Genomic DNA, 20,429 nt, shown 5'->3' with positions numbered 1-20,429 from the left:
CACAAGCGGAATAAGGAAAGAGAATAAATTGGGAAGGTAGACTGCCTTTGCCCAGTCACACCAACATGCAAGCACACTCCAAACATCCAGGGGACCGATCCTAGATCCTCGACACCCCACCCATTTCTTCCTATGAAGACTAAAAACCCTCCCACCCAAAACATATAACCCCGAAAATTCCCAACCCAGAAGAGTACATAGAGATTGACGTACAGGAAACCGACCCAAAAAAAAAAACAAAGAAATAAAGAATAGAATGGAAGGGCTCTGATCTTCGAGCAGGGAATTGTATCCGAAACGAAAATAAAGAGTGGATACAACCCCTAAATGGACCGTCCAACGTCCCCAACCAACCAACCCGAATATATATAAAAGCGACTCACTAATCTGGACAACGTTTCAAGTCTTTTGCATGCCAAGTGCCTCTAAACCTACCATCCGTGTCTTGTAGCTCGAACATCCACGGGGAAACTTTCTGAAAGATAACAAAGGGCCCAATATACTTTGGCGCCAGTTTCGAGGAGAATTGTTTCGTGGCATCCGATTGAGGAAAATTCCTTCGATAAACCTTTTCGCCAACCTTATAAATAACAGGACGGCGCCTCAGATCGTAATGACGTTTGTTTTTCTCCGCCGCTCTCTGTAACCGAAGCGCAACATTGTCGAAAAGCTCACGCAACGCCTTCGCTCTAACGTCCCTATCCTCCGATCGGTCAATCTCAAAATCAGCTATAAGTGGCCTATCCCCTACCGCATTTGTCGCAAAATCTCGACCAAAAGCTATGAAATAAGGAGTATGCCCCGTCGCCTCGTGGACCTGAGTTCTAATAGCACAAGTCACCTTTGACAAGTGTTTATCCCAATCCTGTTGATTTTCTTTAATATAACACCTAAGCATGGTCTCCAACGTTTTATTCACGCGCTCGGTCGGATTCGCTTGGGCATGGTAATTCGCAGTGAATATCTGCTTGGTCCCATACTCTCCTAGTAATTTCCGGAATTCAGCACTACGAAACTGGACCCCATTATCTGAAATAAGAATCTTAGGCTGACCAAACATCAGGAACCACTGGTCCTCCACAGCCGTGCAAATAGGTTTCGCAGTCGCATTTCTCAAAGGAACAGTTACAACAAATTTACTAAACAGGTCAACCATCACCAGGATATATTTAAAACCCCGCTTCGATCTAACCAAGGGTCCAATCAGATCTAAAGAAATTACGTGAAACGGTTCTTTAACCACCTTCCTAACAGCCATCAGACCTGCAGGTTTCTGCTGCTCGGGTTTATTAATGAGACACACTGTGCACCTACGAACATATTTTGCGATATCTGACTTCATCTTCGGCCAAAAGTAACGTTGGTTAGCCCGTCTATAAGTTTTGAACACCCCCGGGTGACCAGAATGAACGTCATCATGACACGCTCGCAGAATCTCCAACCGTTGCTCTTTAGGGACGACATACTTCCAGCCCTCATCCTCAACTGACTCGGAAATACCCTCCCCAAAATATCTGTAGAGCTGAGTTCCTACGACTCTCCAATCTGAGTATTTCAAGGGATGTTCGTTCACGTTTACAATCATTCGACGATACCACGCATCTCGTATCTCATTCTCATCGGCCTTTCCTACCTTTAACGAATCAATAACGGGTACAGACCTAGATAACATGTCAGGGACGACATGCTCCTTACCCTTCCGATGAACGAGGTCAAAAGAATATTGCTGTAGACGAAGATTCCAACGACCCAACCTCCCCGATGGTTCCTTTAGATTATTCAGCCAGCAGAGAGACCAATGATCAGTGATGACCTTAAAATGGGTACCCTCAATATATGGTCGTAACTTCTCAATACTCCAAAGGACTGCCAGACACTCACGTTCCGTAGTAGAATATTTACGCTCTTGTTTGGTGAGGGATCGAGATAAATAACAAATCACCTTTTCCCCTTCTTCCGGATAATCCTGACTCAACACTGCCCCTATACCAAACGCACTAGCATCGGTTTGAATTACGAACGGCCTATTGTAATCTGGACATGACAAAATTGGAGCAGACACCAGGCAACTTTTAAGTTGGTTAACAGCCACATCCTGCGCCTCCGTCCATTTAAATTTCGACGATTTCCTTAACAAGTCTGTAAGTGGTTGAATTAGAGTTGAAAAATTCGGGATAAACCGACGATACCACGACGCAGTACCTATCAACAACCTATCAGCACGAACCTCCGAAACTTTAGTCGGTGTAGGAATATTAAGAATGGCTGAAATTTTATCCGGGTCGACTTGAAGTCCATATTCGTTGATGACATAGCCTAAGTATTTTAGCTCACTCCGATAAAAGTGACACTTATCCCGATTCAGGACTAACTTTGCGGCTCTCAACCGCTCCAGTACTTTAGTCAAAACCTCAATATGTTGGTCGAAAGTAGGAGTAACAATTATGATATCGTCAAGATATTTGAAACAGAAAGGTTCCAAATCTACCCCCACCACTCGGTCTATTAGTCGTTGCCAAGTAGCTGGTGCTGTGTGCAACCCAAAAGGAAGACGTTTAAATTGGAAAAGACCTCGAGCTGGTACTGTGAACGCGGTTAAAGGTCGAGAATCTTCGGACAACGGTATTTGCCAATATGCCGACTGCACATCGAGACTAGTTAAATAGCGAGCGTCCCGTAACCGGTCTAAAATATTAGATACAAAAGGCAGAGGATAAGCATCTCGACGAGTGACTTTATTTAATTGACGAAAATCAACGCAGAACCTCCAAGAACCATCCTTCTTCCTTACCATAACAATCGGACTACTCCAGGGACTGGTTGATGGTTCAATAACCCCTTTGTCTAACATTTCTTTTAGCTCTCCTTCAATAGTGCCGGTGAAACGGGATAGTAACGCTGTTTGATTGGTTCCACATTATCGAGAAGTTCAATTTTATGTTCCACCAAATCGGTGCAACTAAAGGACGTGGGCATATGGCCAAAATAACACTCAATAGCCTCACTCAGCCTGCGTTCCTGGTCCAGGTTCAGGTTTTGTCTCGAATTCACGGGATCTAATGAATTCACCTCGACCTCTCCCTCAGCCGCAAATTTCCATTCCTTCGCCCGTAGATTCGGCACAATGCCCATCTGAGTCCAGAAATCCACCCCCAGTATTAAAAGTTGGCCCAGGGTCGGCACGACTAACAAATCTATTACTTTAACCGTCTCCTTCAATTTAATTGGCACTCGAAGAATCCCCACGCACGCACATACCTGGCCATTTGCAACAGTAATATTTGAGAATTCGGACTTCAATAATGGCAATCCTGTACTCCTTAAAATTTTACAACCTCTCTCCCCGATCACGCTCCTAGTGGCACCTGAATCAAGTAATCCTAGCATTTCCTTTCCGAGAATATTGACCCTAATATGAGGCCTCTCATCACCCTGCACATGCGAGAATACAAAATCTAGCAAACATTTCACCCTATTGGCCTCCTGAAATCTCCGAGATGACATAGGGCCCACATCTATCATCTCTCTTACTCGTTTTTTGACCTAGGGTTGCAGCGACGACACTCACGAGTTGTAACATCAAGTTGGCCACAGGAAAAGCAGTGCTTCCTAAGCGGTCGATCACAAAATCTAACTAAATGCCCAGTCTTCAGGCAGTTCCAGCAGTTAACGTCACCAGTGTTAGACCCAGACCTCGAATTCGACACCCTAGCCTCAGACACACCAGGTGTAACCACACAAGAAAGTTCAGGCTCAACAGAAGCTAAGTGACTTTTCCGAGAGGGTGCCTGGTAATGATCCGCTCTATATTTCCTTGTTTCCAGCTGCAAACACTCCTCCTCCAGTTCTCTCAAGGATTTAACGGTTGGTAGCTGCATGGTATAAAAAGGTGCCAAATTGCGTACAAGAATATCTAATTGTATATCAAGCGGTATGTCCCCATAGCGAGAAAACAAGGTGGTCATGCAAGAAAAATATTCAATGAAAGGCTCACTCGGTCCCTGAACCCGTGCTAAAATCTCCTGAAATAACCGCGGCCTGTAATCAGGTGGTAGGAAATGCTTCCGAAGCAATTCAGACAATTCGGTCCAACTTGCACACCTAGTGACCACTGATCGATACCATAGTAACGCTTTACCCTCGAATAAATCCAGCGCAGATGCAAACAACTCTCTCTCAGACACATGCCTCGCCTTCCGCAACTCATCGACCCGCTCAAGGAAGGACATAACTGATGTACCCTTCGGATCACCTGAGAATTTCAGCCCCCATTTCTCTACAGGTTGTGGTTTCGAAGTTCTGGGAAATTTAAATCCCGTCGCCCCTCCACTCTCTACAGGCGAAGAATCCGACTCCTCAGATAAATCTTCCTGTACAACCGGATGACTCGACCTGGCAATCACACTTAAATTCGGAGTACTCGCTTTCACAGGTTGCTTCCCACCTTCCACCCTACTGAGCAATGCTGACACCTTCCCTAACCACTTACTGCGACTTTGCAGAGTCTCCTTGCTCTGAGTAGCCCCCATAGGAATACGATTAACCCGCCCAATTAAATGTAATATTCGTGACGTACACCTCCGATAAACACTAGCTCGCCGCTCCTCCTCTACGTTCTCGATTAGACCAACTAATTCCTCATACTTGTCCTTAATAGTACTCAACTCTCCCTCGGCTGCTAAATCATACTCGGGGTATGTTAATGAACGATCGGTAGCTTCCAACTTAAATAGGGACCTCAGACTACTACGCATTTCATCTACAGTCATCTCCGTCTCACTCACACCCCTAACTCTCAATTCATACTGAAGTTCATCCTTTTTCAGATGATTAATACCCAACAATAACTTAGCCATTATCCCTATAGAATATAGCAGTAACTATCCCCAGAAGAAAATTTAACAAAAGGAACCACACAATTAATCTACAAAGACAAATTCAAGCACAAGCGGAATCATGCACCCAAAAAAGTAAAATCGAGCCCCACGTTGGGCGCCAAAATCTGCAACGCCAACTTGGCAAATAGCCGAAGCAGAATACAGTAACCAAATAAGAATGCAGTCACCTATGGCGCTACCACCCTACCTGCAATTTCCTCCTCTCACTGTCAACTCGACTCAAATAAGTATAGGCAGCGCACCCTTGCTCTAGCTCAGGGAGACGGGTGGGGTTCCACGTTGGCCGGAACCAAATCCTAAAAGTGATACAAAAAAAGTTGTGGGCGCCACCGACTCGGATTCCCAACCGCTGCTCTAGTACCGGGAGTCGGTCCGTAGATGGTAATTTAAAGAAAGAATCGAGCGACAGCTCACGTATCCAGGGTACTCACACACTCTCGCAATCAAAACACAAATACATACAACTTGACTAGCCCTCTTTAATAACTATTTAACAAATCTCGAAAAAAATTGTAAGTAATAACAAGAGTAAATAATAGAATCTGCAACTCGTGCCACACAAACCAATTAAACGGTCGCCGAATCAAGTACCCAAAATCTCCCCCCCCCCTTTTAAAATGACAACAAGCAAATAAATAATCCAAAATTTAAAGGACAACAATCAACCCCCCCTATGACTTCGACGTCGAACACCCGAGTAGCAGGGAATAATATCGGATTTCCGATTTATCTGCTACCTCAAAACGTACCAAGCAAATGTACGCAATACGAACTATTACACCGATCAGTTACACATAAATACTTAAGATACCTGGTGATGCATCACAAAGAATCAAATTGGGGCCGCCTGATTTGCTGCCACCCAACACACAAAATTCAATAAATAAATATATATATCAAACTTACCACAGTGCGAAATCACAGAAGGTTACCCATATTAAAAATCTATCATGCATAAATAACATATATAAAACCCCTTAATTGTTATGACAATTACCAGCAGCTATCACTGGTCCCCACCCTAATAAAGGAAACAAATAATTTCCAACAAGAAAAATATGTGACACACAAATAAATGTACTTGATTATGCCAGTGACGCTATTCAATAGGTATGTTAATTAAGTGAATTCAAAATCGTTACATTTAACCGGCTATGCCAGGTTCCAATATTAATTACACAACCAACAATCTCCCAGTATCTTACTTGAGATACGAAGGACTTCAACTAATTACTAACAAGTCGGGTTAAGCCAACAGCTAAATAGAATCTATCAGATTCTCTGCTAGTAATAATTTACGTGAAATTCCAAACCTCGCATCAAAAGTAACGTTTTCCAGAGGTGTCACCAGCATGTACACGAAACAACCAACAATCCACTTAGCTGTGCGGGTCCTCGCCTATCGGTAAACTCGAAGGGATCGCAATGGGACGGTACCGGTGAACAGCAAAATCGGCAACGATGTCTCGGAGCTGTCTCCGACCAGAACGATCAAGTTCTCGGACAGGTGTCGCGCTCGAACTTGGTACACGACGATTCCACCCAGTTAACGGCTTCCCTCCATTACAGCCATGCATAAAATTCCTCCGACGTTACGACAAATAACCCTCCATGCGGTACAGACAATCACAGTGAAACAGGTCTCCCCGGAACTCGAACTCGAACAGTTTTACATATCCTTCGCAGCTCACATCCAATACCAAAACTCCAGTCTGATTACACGAGACCCACGACTGTTCCCACGCCGATAAGTGACAAAACAAATACTAGATACACGTGGTAATGTAGATCCGTCACCCAAAATCCGCTGCAAATATACCCCGTATGAAATAACGAAATGACCACAAAAGAGTAAGGAATGACTCTTACCTTCGACCTGAAGCTGATGATCAAACTAAAAGCCGATAAACGCCTTGTTGCATAAAATCCGGCCAAGCCGAGTGCCAGACCAAAGCACCAATTAAGTGGATATCAATTAAATCCCGCTAAGCGGCATTGGGACAAACTCCCCAAATATCCAATTCCAATATCCAAACGGATGCCTCAATGAACACAATTAATTCCAACTTTTTAAATGCGCAACATTACTTTTCGGCGTGCTAACACAAAAATGCACTCCGATCGCCATTTCCTTGTCCCACCACCGGCTTTTAATCGTAAACCCCAAGGTAACGAAAATAGGGACTCCAAGCGGTAAAAAGAGAAATTACCTCCCGGTGGCCAAATCTATACACGACACAATTCATACTGCCTAAAGATATAACTGGCCGTCACAATGTTTAAGCTATTATATTTTCCAAACGGTTTGTCTAATTGAAAAAATGTTTTAGTAAAAAAACTACCTTGTTTCATTCTACATATTTTGTCTTGATATGTACACCTCTATCGCCAATAATAACGAAAATACATCGCGACTGAAATTCTTATTACACTTCTCGCGCATATACAGCTTTAATAGCTTACTGAGTGGTTGTTAAAGACAACATTGACTTTCTTTTTGTTCTGTGAGAGAGCAAATATAATGAGCTTTCGAAAGCTACACAAATTCTTGGAAAATTGGATTAAATTTTAAATGACTTCAGAAATGCGATGTACCTAATCGTAAAATTTCTAAATTTTGGGAAGTGCGAAGATTTGGACAAATTTTTTTTTTTGCTATTTGCAATCCCTGCGACCATCTTGATTCAGAATCGGCATCTAATTCTGCACATGATGCGTATTTTTCAAAATGTATTATACCTTTGGGTTCATATACCATGTTCGAATTTTGACTCCCAGATTCTCTACTATAACTTGTTATTGAATGCGATTGGAAAATCCACATTCCTAATTACAATTTTTTGTTAGCATTCGGGTCTTTTTCTCATACCATCTGTTAGTTGCTATAATTGAATTATTATTGTTGTGGTAATACTAAATAAAAAGTTGATACGTACGAAGTGTACATTTTAGCAAGAAAAAATACCTTTGCCGCGGTTAGAATGTATCAGGAGAAATCTCCTGAAAGAGAAGTACCATAACATATTTTCGAAGATTAGAAGCCAGATTACGTGCCAATAGAAACGCATTTATTGGAAAATCGAGAACAACAATAAAGAATGATATTGAAATAGAAATTTTGGCCTATTTTGAAGCAATTTCCAGGGGATGTACTAGAATGGCTGCTTGCGAGTACCAATGTAGTGCAGAAAGAGTACATAAAGTTTTAAAAATGAATAAATACAGAGTGTTTAAACTAAAAAAGTCTAACATTTACATTTGGGTAACCACGAAAGACGCCTTAAATTTTGCTATTTGTTGTTAAACGAAGGAAGAGACTTTTTAAAATTTATTATCTGAACATCTGATCAGATTTTTCAAATAATGGCATGTTTAATGAAAGAAATAATTATTATTACAATGCCAAAAACACTATAATTGTGTGTGAGAGACGATTTCAAAGAAAATTGTGTGTTAACGTTTGGTGTGCAATTTTGAAGATAAAATATTTTTTCATATACATGAAGGTACTCTCATAAATGATAGGTATTTACAATTTTTAAGAGGCGCGTTAGCAAATATGTTAGATGATGTTAATTGTAAGATATTTGCATTATGAACAAGATGGTGCACCTGCTCACAATGCGTAAAGAGTAACACAATATTTAAAGGGTTCGAATCATTGCTGCTAACGGCGCTATTTCATGGCCCACCCGGTCGCCTTTAAAGTCCAAACCTCGAAGTAATCCTGGAAGAGGACTAAACGCGAAGAGTGCGCCAAAAAGCCTGCGCGGAAAAATTCACCGACAAGTGAGGCAAGTTAGCGGAATGACAGTTTTAATATTCAGCGAATCTCAAACAAAAGCTAAAGTTGAGTAAGGGTAGAAATAAACTGTTACACCCTAGGCGATGCAGCTTAATATCCAAGGAAATTGATCACGGGTGTTGAGACCAAGTTATCAAAGATTTGCTTCGTCCTCACAAAAATGGAGAATTGGCTTATACAAAACAAAATAAAGCTAAATAACGCAAAAACTAAGACTACATTTTTACTTCAAAGTAATACCTGGGGCCTATAAGTGTAACACAAGCCGCACAAGTCCTACAATTGTACGTGTTTCTTTTACTTGCCCTTTTTTATCGTAATGAGAAATGAGAATTAAAAAGATATTACTTTTAACTGCGACGTTACTGTTAATGAATCGGCGACGGCTACAACGACAGTTCAGCAAGGCGTTATAGTGTTCGTCCCTTAAATAGAGACACCCGAGCGACTGGAAAGTTTTATTCTCATTTTAAGGGGATGAAACGGGAAGATGAAGAGCAATTTTTTGTATACCTACCTACACAAGAATGACGGTACCAATGTGGAACCAATTATCATAACCTCTGTCTCCATTTTATGGGAACAAACGGACAAGGCATTCAATTTGTGCTGAAGAACGATTATGCATAACTTTGCGGTGAATAAATATTTTACGAATGTAAAAACGAAACTTCCATTTAATTGATTGCAGATATCTTCCTGATCGTGGCGGTCTAAAGAGATGGCCTTTAACTTTATTTATTGTCCATGTTAACAAAATACTAACTACATGCGTTTTCCGAAATGCAAAGCGCACCAACTAATGTCAACATCAACTTATGTCAGTAACCCTTAGACCATATGTCTAAGCAGTAACCTTGACGTCAAACTTTCTACTACTTATGTCAAAACAACATTGCGCAATGCGCATGCTTATTCGCAGGTGAAAGTTTTCAATTCTTATTTCTAAATTCTTATTTTTGTCAGTATAAGCGATTATATGAAAACGTATAGTTTTAAATTCTTATTCTTATTTCTTATTTTTAAATTCTTATTTTTATTTTTTGTGAGCATAAACTCACCTTAAATCAAACTGACGTTTATCATTATACGGTCACATTATAACATTACAAGGTATATTGATTCTACAATCAAACAAATTTGTTCTTTCAAATTTGCACTTTATCATTGAAATTGCTGTAGGTGATTACCGGAATACAAAAAATAGCGTATATACCACAGGACTTAATCCCTCGGGTGCTACGTTTTGGGCAACAATCTGCACCCTCGGGTTTAAAATATATCACTTTAGTCCCTTGATATACATTATAATATACTATTAGGACATTTTTTTAACTTTTTTTATAATACAAACTAATACAAAAATTCTTAATAAACCTGGACAGAGTGTGAGGGGCCTGTTTTTCGAATAATCGGCGTTATAGTGACGTTCGGCGATGTGTGCACGGTCGGCGTAGTGTCCGTCGCCGTAGTGTCCCTAGTCGGATATATGAACCATCAAAAAATCGTGTCGGCGTTAACTTAAAGTAACACTACTGATAGGGGTTTAGACCTGCTACCATAGTGCAACAAAATAGCAGGTAGGAGCTATTCTATAGTACGTCTACACTAATTTTTAAACTTCAGCCCCGGTATACAGAAGACGTAATGGCAGAAATTTACATATAGGTATTATTTATTGATACATGTATTATCATACCTTGCAACTGAACGGTTTTTAAAAATCCAGAAGATCGAGTGTATTAGCACCATATTGGCCACAATAGAAACGATATTGCTAAGACAATATTATCATGTATGCCGATTCCTTTTCCCTTTTCCCACTTGAGAAGTAAAAAATTTTTTGAGCCGCCGCGCCGTCGTGAAGTGCAATACAACATGGATATTCAGTTTCCAACTTATTTATTGAGCATTTAGGTGCTATGATGCAATTTTTCCATAGTGATGCAAGCACGTATCGGAACAAATAAGTCCAATAAGGACAAAATCAGCAAAAAAATTCTACATTTCTATGATTAATCAAAGTCTATACTGCGAACTGCGAAATTTCCGTGCTTGAAGGCATTGCGGGAAAATAAAAAATATCTTCTTCTCCAAGTCCCTTTAAAGCTAAGTAGAATGTAATATAAAATTCAACACCATTGTGCTTTATAAATAAATCTTTCCACGACAGAAACATCAGGGTTAGGGGAATACAAAAGGATTTCATTGTCACGTAATTCCGCAGCGTAGGACGATTGCGCCATTTACATTTCTCCCTTGAATGGAATGTATAAATATTAATTTTGTGTAGTTGTTATGAACGTTTTTTTACGCTGATTCTTTCGGAGATAACCGAATAAGTAAGTAACTTCAAAATTAAATCGGTTTTGAATAAACAGAAGTATACTACCCCAAAATAAAACCGGGGCGAAATAAATTTGTTTAATTGCATTACGAACGACCATAAAAATAATAAAATAAATCAGTTAAAGCATTAGATTTCCGGATCACAGTTTGTTACTTAAAAGTTTGAACCCACTCTAAATGCAAATTTGTTCCCAACAAAACAAACAAAACAAAGATTCCATCCCAAGCGTCGCCTGCAACTTCAGACGAAGTAAACTTTAATGAGTACAAGTATCTGCCAGGATTTTCAACAATCAGCAAGTTTCCATTGTTTGAAAACGACATTAAAATGTTACATATGTCAACCGGGACTTTTAATATTCTACTCGTCTACAATTTAAACCCTCCAGATTTAATTTCAACAAATTTATTGCTTTCTTTAAAAGTTGCTTCAATCGGCATCGCTACACTAATATCAACTTAATGCGAACGAGGGGCTGCATTCCCAACTTGGAGAAGCGCAACACATGTACGATAGGGTGATAGAAAAACAAACGCAAATTCAATGGAAGAAATACTCATTATGTGCATCTTTTACCAAGGGGAAAACCAGAACCCTTCACGAAAGTCAAAAGAAGTTCGTACAATCGGGGTCACAAGCTGCATAACAATTTCTGTTTTGTTTTAAAGTTTTATTCTAATCAGATACGATGTAAAAATATAACTGAAGTGCCACTACGAGTTCCAGTGTCACACTCTTTAAAAGCACTTAAATTTCTTTTATTTACATTTCCAGTAAATTGATAGTGGGGTTCCCTTATATCATTGCATGCAATGATAATATCTTATTTAACTTCTGCCAAGAGAAATACCGAACGTTAATATTTTTGTATAATGGCCGAGTGTCTCCCTAGATATTTCTCCGCAGACAGTATCCATTAATATATATCAATCCCATTAGCATTTTTAGATATGCTTGTGTTATAATTAAAATACCATTCCGTAGATGTTATCTTCGTAGGTAACAGTATTTGTTGATTGGCTATGGTAAAATGTCATGTTAATGGTGACTTTTATGTACGTTTGTATTAATTTTATTAGGGATTTTAAACATATTCTAAATTAATGGATAATACTTCCTTTGAGAACGATACTTTCCCCCGAGATTTAAAAACGCATTTCATAATCGTTATACAAACAGTAAAAAACCGATTTGAAAATGAAAGGTGAATGTGATCTGACTGATCAATAAATTGGGAAGCTATAAGACGGCAGGTTTCGAAGTTTCCTTATTTGGAGACCGCGGTTATTTGCCTCGACAAGTGAAACTTATTTAGAGAAGTAACTGTAAAAGTACTACAAATGTGCGAGATTCGGTTCGTTAATAAATTTGCATTTCTATTAGAATGATGACATTTTTCTAGAGCACCTATGGGAACTTTTTTAACATGTATATATGCAACCTGGGGTCGCATGTGGAGAGATGTGACATAAATGAGGTTTGGAATGGTGCAATAAAAACCAATGGCTCATTGGATTCGCTACAAGGGATCGATATAATCGATAAAACCAGATATCAAAACATGCTTTATACGCAATTGTGGGTAAATTTAATGCGGATAATAGCGATAATGTTTGTTATCGCCCTATAAATAATATTAAAATTCAGAATTATGTGCGTTATATTTTAAATAGGGGGCGATTTTCATGAACTAGGCGGCGATTAAACTTTGAAAAATAAATAATTCTGGCAGATATTGGATTTTCGGAATTAATTACCGAATAAAATTTTATTAACATAGCATATAGTGCTAATAAAGTTAATTAAATAAAATTTGCTCGTGCAGAAACAACGTATGTAGCTACCTGTGGGTTTTTAACGCATCACCAAAATTGTAAACTGACCTGCTAACTACACGATTTGCGTCAATTGTCGGCGGAAAGTTGAACTACGGCACTGCGAAACTCCAACGTAAAAGGCTTTCGTCGCCCTATCTAAATTTACGATGCTCTACTGAACAATTTAAATATAATTGATAATGCTGCATAAATATGTAAATCCTCAAAGTTCATAGGCACTTTAAAATGAAGACGTGGAGAGCATTTCCATAGAGAAACCCACGTTTTCGTACTCAAAGCTTATATAAAGCCTCGAATTTATTAGTTAGATAATCCTGTTAAAGTACTTACTTTAAGCAGGATTAACACCCCATTCTACCATGAGATGGCATTACAGGTTTTAAGACTATCATTTCACTAATATTTTACAAAATATTGCTTAAATTTCCAGGGAAATTAGAACGGTATGAGCACGTTAATATGCTTAAATATGGCGTACTTTCAGCTATGTCAAGGAAATCATAATATTCTAAAGTTATATTACATTCCTCGTAATTCACCCTGCCCATTACCTTAATTAATTTACTTAATCTATATTAGCTGATGAGAAAAAGGCCAGGTAATGCCTAGTGTGCGCTGCTTTTAGATAACAGTTTCACAGACATCACTTTGTTTTATTTTAAGTCCGTTGTTAAATTAAAAATGCTTTTAAAGCAGTAAATCAATTTAGGTATATGAATTTTAACTAGAGGTGGAAAATTGTCATTTTACGTTCATTTTCTTCTCCGCAAACCTCTAAAGAAACATATACCTACCTATTCTATTTGCGGCAGATGATTTCAAGTTGACCTTCTGCTCCGAAATTTTTCAAATCGAGGGCAAATAGGTACATTATCATAATTATAATGACGCATCATAACCCGCGAACAGCTCAAAATTCGTTTCTCTCATTGTTGAGTTGAGATGCATTTATTTCACCTGTTTTACACGAAACAAATCAAATCGCAGTTATATTTTGTGGAAGTCCGGATATATAGTTGTTAGAAGGGCTAATTATCCCCCTCTCATTTCCTTCACTTCCACCCATATTCTTCCCAATCAATTAGGGATATTTAAGATGGGAGTCAAACTGATTTTCTATATAAAATATTTTTTTATTATACCTGAATCGGGTCTAGGACACTTCGCCGAATGCCCACAACGCCGACACGATTTTTTGAAGGTCCATATCGCCGACTAGGGACACTACGCCAACGGACACTACGCCGACCGTGCCCACATCGTCGACAAGTGTGCAAGGGACACAACGCCGACCATGCCCACTTCGCCGACGGACACTACGCCCATCGTGCCCACATTGCCGAAACGTGTGCAAGGGACACTAAGCCGAACGTGACCACAACGCCGACTGTTCGAAAATCCAGGCCCCTCATACTCTGTCCAGTGTATGAGTTTGCATTTTAAAAAGTTTAAAAAACATGTCCTAAACCTACAAATAACCTAATATCCAAAGCTGCTTTGCTTCACACTCCGTCCAGTTTGATTAAGAATTTTCGTATGAGTCTGTAGTTCGAAAAAAGTTAAAAAAAATATTCTGAACCTACAATAACCTAACGTCAAAAGCTACTTGGTGTTGCACACCGTCCAGCTTGATTAAGAAGTGTTGTATGAGTCGACGTTATGGTCACGTTCGGCTTAGTGTCCCTTGTTCACTTGTCGGCGATGTGGGCACGGTCGGCGTAGTGTCCGTCGGCGAAGTGGGCATGGTCGGCGTTGTGTCCCTTGCACACTTGTCGACGATGTGGGCACGGTCGGCGTAGTGTCCGTCGGCGTAGTGTCCCTAGTCGGCGATATGGACCTTCAAAAAATCGTGTCGGCGTTGTGGGCATTCGGCGAAATGTCCCGGCCTCCCTGAATCACAATCTCCGTTTTAAACACTCAAATGCGTGCGAAAAAGGGCCTTTAAAACACACGTGCTTTAAAGTTGCTAAGTAACGATACTTCAAGTATGACTTCATCTGGAAGAAACAAAAAATCCTCTTATGTCGCTTGCTGTAAATGCAGAACATTTCTTTGGCTTTTGTACCTATCCTTTGGTTGAAGCTTTCACAAACGCGCGTAATTTAGGGTATGCTTCCAAATCTGTTCCACTTTTTAATCGCAGCATTGCTTTAAAGTTTTGAATGAGTGCACCAAAATATAGACGATTTAAATACCTTCGAGAATACCTTTGACATTTCCTTCATATATGCTAGCATTATGGATGCATTTAAGACTGTATTCGTAAGTAACTTCCTATTCATCCATGGAAACAACTTTTCATATTCTTTATAATAGGCTTTGCTGGAGTTGGATTTTACACCTACCAACGTTTGTTTAGATTTTACAACAATCGATTTAATGGACGGTGTATTATCTTTTTCAACGGAAATCGTTTAATTCACAAAGACGATGATTTTTATAAGCAAACGTCAAGTGACATTTCCATGGCAATCGTGAAATTACGAACACCCAGCCCACTTAATTAGACATGTATTCGAGTATAACGTCAATATGACTTCATTGTATTTCCTATTTTTAAATTATACTGCAGGTATAATAAAAAAATACTATAAGATACACGTGTATAATTGGTCTTTAAAGCACTTGCAACGTTAAAGGCACTCCGCTTTGCGTCGTGCCCTTAAACTCGTTGCGCATGCTTTAAAGACTTGATTATACACTTGTATCTTAATATACTATTATTATACCATGATAAAATATTGATAAAGTGCTTTCAAGCGTTGTACAATAGAAGTGTAGGACAATTCGCGCCCGGATAATTCGCTCCAGAACAATTCACACCCGGACAATTCGCTCTCAGAACATTCGGTGAGACCTATAGTAAAGTGTAAGCTGTAGTATTATTTTATTTGGATACAAGCAATATTCATCTGGAAACATTTTACAATGTGTAGTCAGTAGACCGTGACTTCATGGAACATTTGGAAGCTTGATGCTGTATTAGGTACACTGTATGGAAATTGTATAAGAAACTTTTTGGTATCAATAACCACTGTAGTCTGTTTAGAAGAATAGATTCTGCAGAATACATTGTGTGGTGTTAAAAAGGAACATCTACTTAATATTAATGTAACTTAATATTAAATTCACTATTAACTGACTGGCATAGTACACCAATCTGAACGTCAATACCTGCGAACTTACACACCGCAAAACCTTCACGTATACGAAATACATACCTACAGTATTAATACGAAAGTAACTTTCTCAAGGAATGTTAACTGCCCGAAATAGGATTTGTAACAGTAGGTACATTATAGGTACCCTAGGGACGAAAGTGACAATTTCTGTGCCGAGACTTTGCATCTGCATCTCTTGGCTCAGATCTCGGGCTACTTCGATAATTAGTTTGTACAGAAAAACGTTATGGTGTTTAACCAAAAATAATATACTTAATATAAAAATAAGAATGGAATTAACTTAAAATCAAAAATCGAAAAAATCGTATAAAACACTTAAAGTCTTTATTGTACCAATATTATGGTACACACATACATAAAACCCAGGATGTCTGCTTGCTGGTTATTAGGCACCGGATATGAGCGTTTGTAAACCGCGAAACGTGCACAGAAGATTCTTGTCAGAAATCCAGATAAAAAATAAAAATACAAGGAATTGCCAAAAATTGATGCATACAATAATTCTGCAATGACCTCCGAGCGAATGTGCATAATATTTAAAACATTAAAACCAGCCACTTGCTTGGTAATCAGCTTAAGAAATTACTAGAAAATCCTACTAACACTCTTGATAAACAATCCTACGGGCTCGAATTATCCTAGGAGCCAATTATCCGGTTGTTATCCGGGCGCGAATTGTCCGAGTGCGAATTGTCCTGGGAGCGAATTGTCCGGGTGCGGATTGTCCGGGAGCGCATTATCCGAGCGAGAATTTTCCGAGTGCGAATTATCCGGGCGCGAATTGTCCGCACACCTTATCAATGCCCAGTGTGGACGACAATTTTGATCGCGACTTATTTATATTGACTGGAACACTGGGAAATCGAAATAGACTTCGCATACAATATGTTTGCATCCTTTGAAATAGGGGTTCAGTAAAATTCATATGCCGTAAATCGTATATAGTTTGTTTAAAAAACATTCCTTTTGCAATTCCGTTAAACTGACTCTTAATCTGTTGGGGAAGTTAGTGCACAAAAATTTATCTTTTTGTGTTTGTACACTTTTTAAGTCTTTTTTTTTCGATTTTTGGTCGTTTGGACATGGGTATCAGCAGACGTACTTAGAGGGTTCATTAGTAGGCTAAACTCTCCAGCAAAACATCATTAGAGATGCTTTTTACTTTTAAAAGCTTGACGGGGTAGATTACTAAATCACTTCTGCGTCCGCGGTAACTCTATACTATTATGCTATATTCTGTCATTAACAAATTTTGTTTTGCCTATATTAAAATTGTTGTAATGGGTCTTCCGCAGCGAGTGCGCTTATATGTACCTACTCTACTCGATATCGTAAAATGGTGAACATGAGTGCCTTAATCTTTAGTATCTACATTTTGCAGTACTATAGGTACTGTTTTGTACGATACATAGCAGTCAGTTATAAGAGACAGTCATCAGTTTTCAATACAAGTAATTTATCAGAAGTCTTTAATTATCAGCCATTTATTAACCCCGATCCTGACAGCCAAAGAATGTATAGTGTGTGATTATGCGGTGAAATCAAAAATTCATATGAAACCACAATTCAAAGTTTTATTCTTAATTTTGTAGCTCTTTATACCATAATTATGACACGTTGTGTTGTGGGAAAACTTTTTATTTTAAGGTTACTATGAATATACAGAGTGTTTCATGAGGAATGGTAGGTATATAAGTTAATATGTTATAGATTTGTTCATTTTCAGCGCACAAGTTTCTAAAACATCTGCTCAATTCGCAAAGGTAACAGCCAGTTAATGCCAAGAATGCTACCTATATAATACAGGATTGCTCGATCACTGATTTTTTTCGCCGCGTGTAGTGATGTCACTGGCGGACCCATTGCTTTAATTTTTCGATTTGTGGACCACTTTCATTTGTATTTTATATTAGGTATGTAAGATTCTAAGAGCTCCTTCTCACGATGCGTTTTTGAAACGCTGCAGAGTGGAAATTTTCTTCGTTATGCGGAAATCCATTCCTCCCGATGAGAAATTGGCTTTATCTCTCAGATATGACTTAAACGCGGGCAACATTACAAGTATAGGGATCGATCAATTCTTATATTATATAGCATCCTTGGTAAATGCATAAACTGAAATCACGCATGGCTGTTATTAAATCATTTAATATTATACACTGATCCTTCAACTCGTAGTAATCAATTGGTGAAGGCTTGACATCGCTGTCTCTTTTCGTTTTCGAGTTAGACGAGGAACAAACAGACAACAGACGGACGAACAGACGGACGAAACCATCACATAAGGGGATTTTTGGAATGGGACAAGTCAACGTTGCCGACCCATCGCGACCGACTCAGCGCAGCCAAATCGGTGCCGAGACATCCAACTCATCACCGAAACGAACCGACAAATCGAATTGCGACAACCTACAAATTACATTACCATTATTAAAGCATACAGATATCAATAATTAATAAGTGAAAGTTTGTGTACGTTTTTGTAATGGTAAACTATTTATGTATTAGTTTGTATTTGATTTAATTAATAACAATAAATAAGCTTTTTACATGTGATTGTTACAACCATGGTGTCGGTTGGTTTCGAGAATGCGCTGATCGGCAATAAGATAACTTAGCGATGAGTTAGCAGCGATAAGTCGGCGCCTTGTCTTGTCCTAGACCATAATTTTTGTTCTTCCAAAAAATTCCCCTAACAACCAACTGATGATGCTTTTGGAACTGCACCTCTCTGACTGCACTTGACTTTCAAATTAGATGACAAAGGGTTCGTTGTAATTACCGAGATAGCATTGGCTCTTTGATAATGGAAAAACTCCCTTTTACAGATAACCTTAAAGGAAAGCTCCACGCGGGCAACATTACAAGTATAGGGATCGATCAATTCTTATATTATATAGCATCCTTGGTAAATGCATAAACTGAAATCACGCATGGCTGTTATTAAATCATTTAATATTATACACTGATCCTTCAACTCGTAGTAATCAATTGGTGAAGGCTTGACATCGCTGTCTCTTTTCGTTTTCGAGTTAGACGAGGAACAAACAGACAACAGACGGACGAACAGACGGACGAAACCATCACATAAGGGGATTTTTGGAATGGGACAAGTCAACGTTGCCGACCCATCGCGACCGACTCAGCGCAGCCAAATCGGTGCCGAGACATCCAACTCATCACCGAAACGAACCGACAAATCGAATTGCGACAACCTACTAATTAAAATACAACAATGACTTCAAATTCAAAAGAAATTGTGTTCATTTTGAATTAGCGACCTTGTCTTTTAACGTCAAAAACTAAATGAAAAAAAAACATGTAAACAAATAAGCAAACGAGCTCCTGGATATGGCTATAGCATACGAAAACACCACCAAAATGCCTCGTAACGTCTGGTTTGCTTATTTAAAACAATTTTCCGTTTCCATTCCACTACCAACTGCGGTCTCCGACTAAAGTAAACACCTGTGTAACTACGGCGAAAAACATCTGCGATAACATGTAGGTACTTATCTTATTAGCCTACACAGCGATAACAAAATTACACATCATTAAATAAACAATTCTAAATAAAATAAGACTTCAAATTAATTGTGTTCATTTTGAATTAGCGACCAACATTTAACGTCAAAAATAAATGAAAAAAAAACATGTAAACAAATATAGCAAACGAGCTGGATATGGCTATAGCATAATTTGTAAACTGGGGCTACATTTGCTTATTCCATGTGTTGTATCATATCGCATTTAAATGCTTTCGTAAATAAGAAAGTTGACACCGCGCATGCGCAAAACCAAAGTTTGAAACTGGCGTTATATTTGCGTTTATTCCAAGTGCATATGTATCAAATTTCATTCAAATACTTTCATAAATGAAAAAAGTGTGCAATTAGACTCAACTTTTTGTGTATTATATGCCCATATTGAATTTCAATTACCAATTCACGACCTCCGATCTACAAATTTGATAAAGAATCCACCTAGAAAATTTCACCGTAATCGGTCCATTCGTTATCGAGATATCGTTCTAATGGACGGACGGACAGACATCGCAAACTTATATACTCGCTAGGAGCTCATTAATAAATACATACATGGTGGATTCATGGTTATGATAGGTTCTGAAGCCAAATAATTGGTTGGAATTGCTTACAGCTGTATTGCCAAACAAACCTGACCGTATCTGCACAAGCTGCTTGTATCTAAACAGCGGTGAATTCTTTTAAATCTTCCAAATAATTTATATCTGAATTTACATGTTTATCAAATCTAACGGCAAGGGCTTGCGAATGAAGTGCAAAGTTGTGTTGGACTATTCCTTCATAGAGTCGGAGAGTCCTTGTAATATGCGAA

The 20,429-nt window shown here is 38.9% G+C and overlaps 1 protein-coding gene across 1 annotated transcript; it reads right to left on the bottom strand.

Annotated features, from left to right (window-relative positions):
- Nucleotides 1-2,867: 2,867 nt before the first annotated feature.
- LOC116166652 lies at nucleotides 2,868-6,686 on the bottom strand. Its single transcript, XM_031481686.1, has 2 exons — nucleotides 4,936-6,686; nucleotides 2,868-4,779 (listed from the first exon to the last, which is right to left on the bottom strand). The coding sequence occupies exons 1-2, from the start codon at nucleotides 4,956-4,958 to the stop codon at nucleotides 3,528-3,530; spliced, it is 1,275 nt and encodes a 424-aa protein (XP_031337546.1). The 5' UTR covers nucleotides 4,959-6,686; the 3' UTR covers nucleotides 2,868-3,527.
- Nucleotides 6,687-20,429: the final 13,743 nt, after the last annotated feature.

This window comes from Photinus pyralis, unplaced genomic scaffold (assembly GCF_008802855.1).
Source record: "Photinus pyralis isolate 1611_PpyrPB1 unplaced genomic scaffold, Ppyr1.3 Ppyr1.4_LG3b, whole genome shotgun sequence".
Lineage (NCBI taxonomy): Eukaryota > Metazoa > Arthropoda > Insecta > Coleoptera > Lampyridae > Photinus > Photinus pyralis.
The sequence above is the reverse complement of the archived record's forward strand: the minus strand, read 5'-3'. Positions and strand labels throughout refer to the sequence as shown.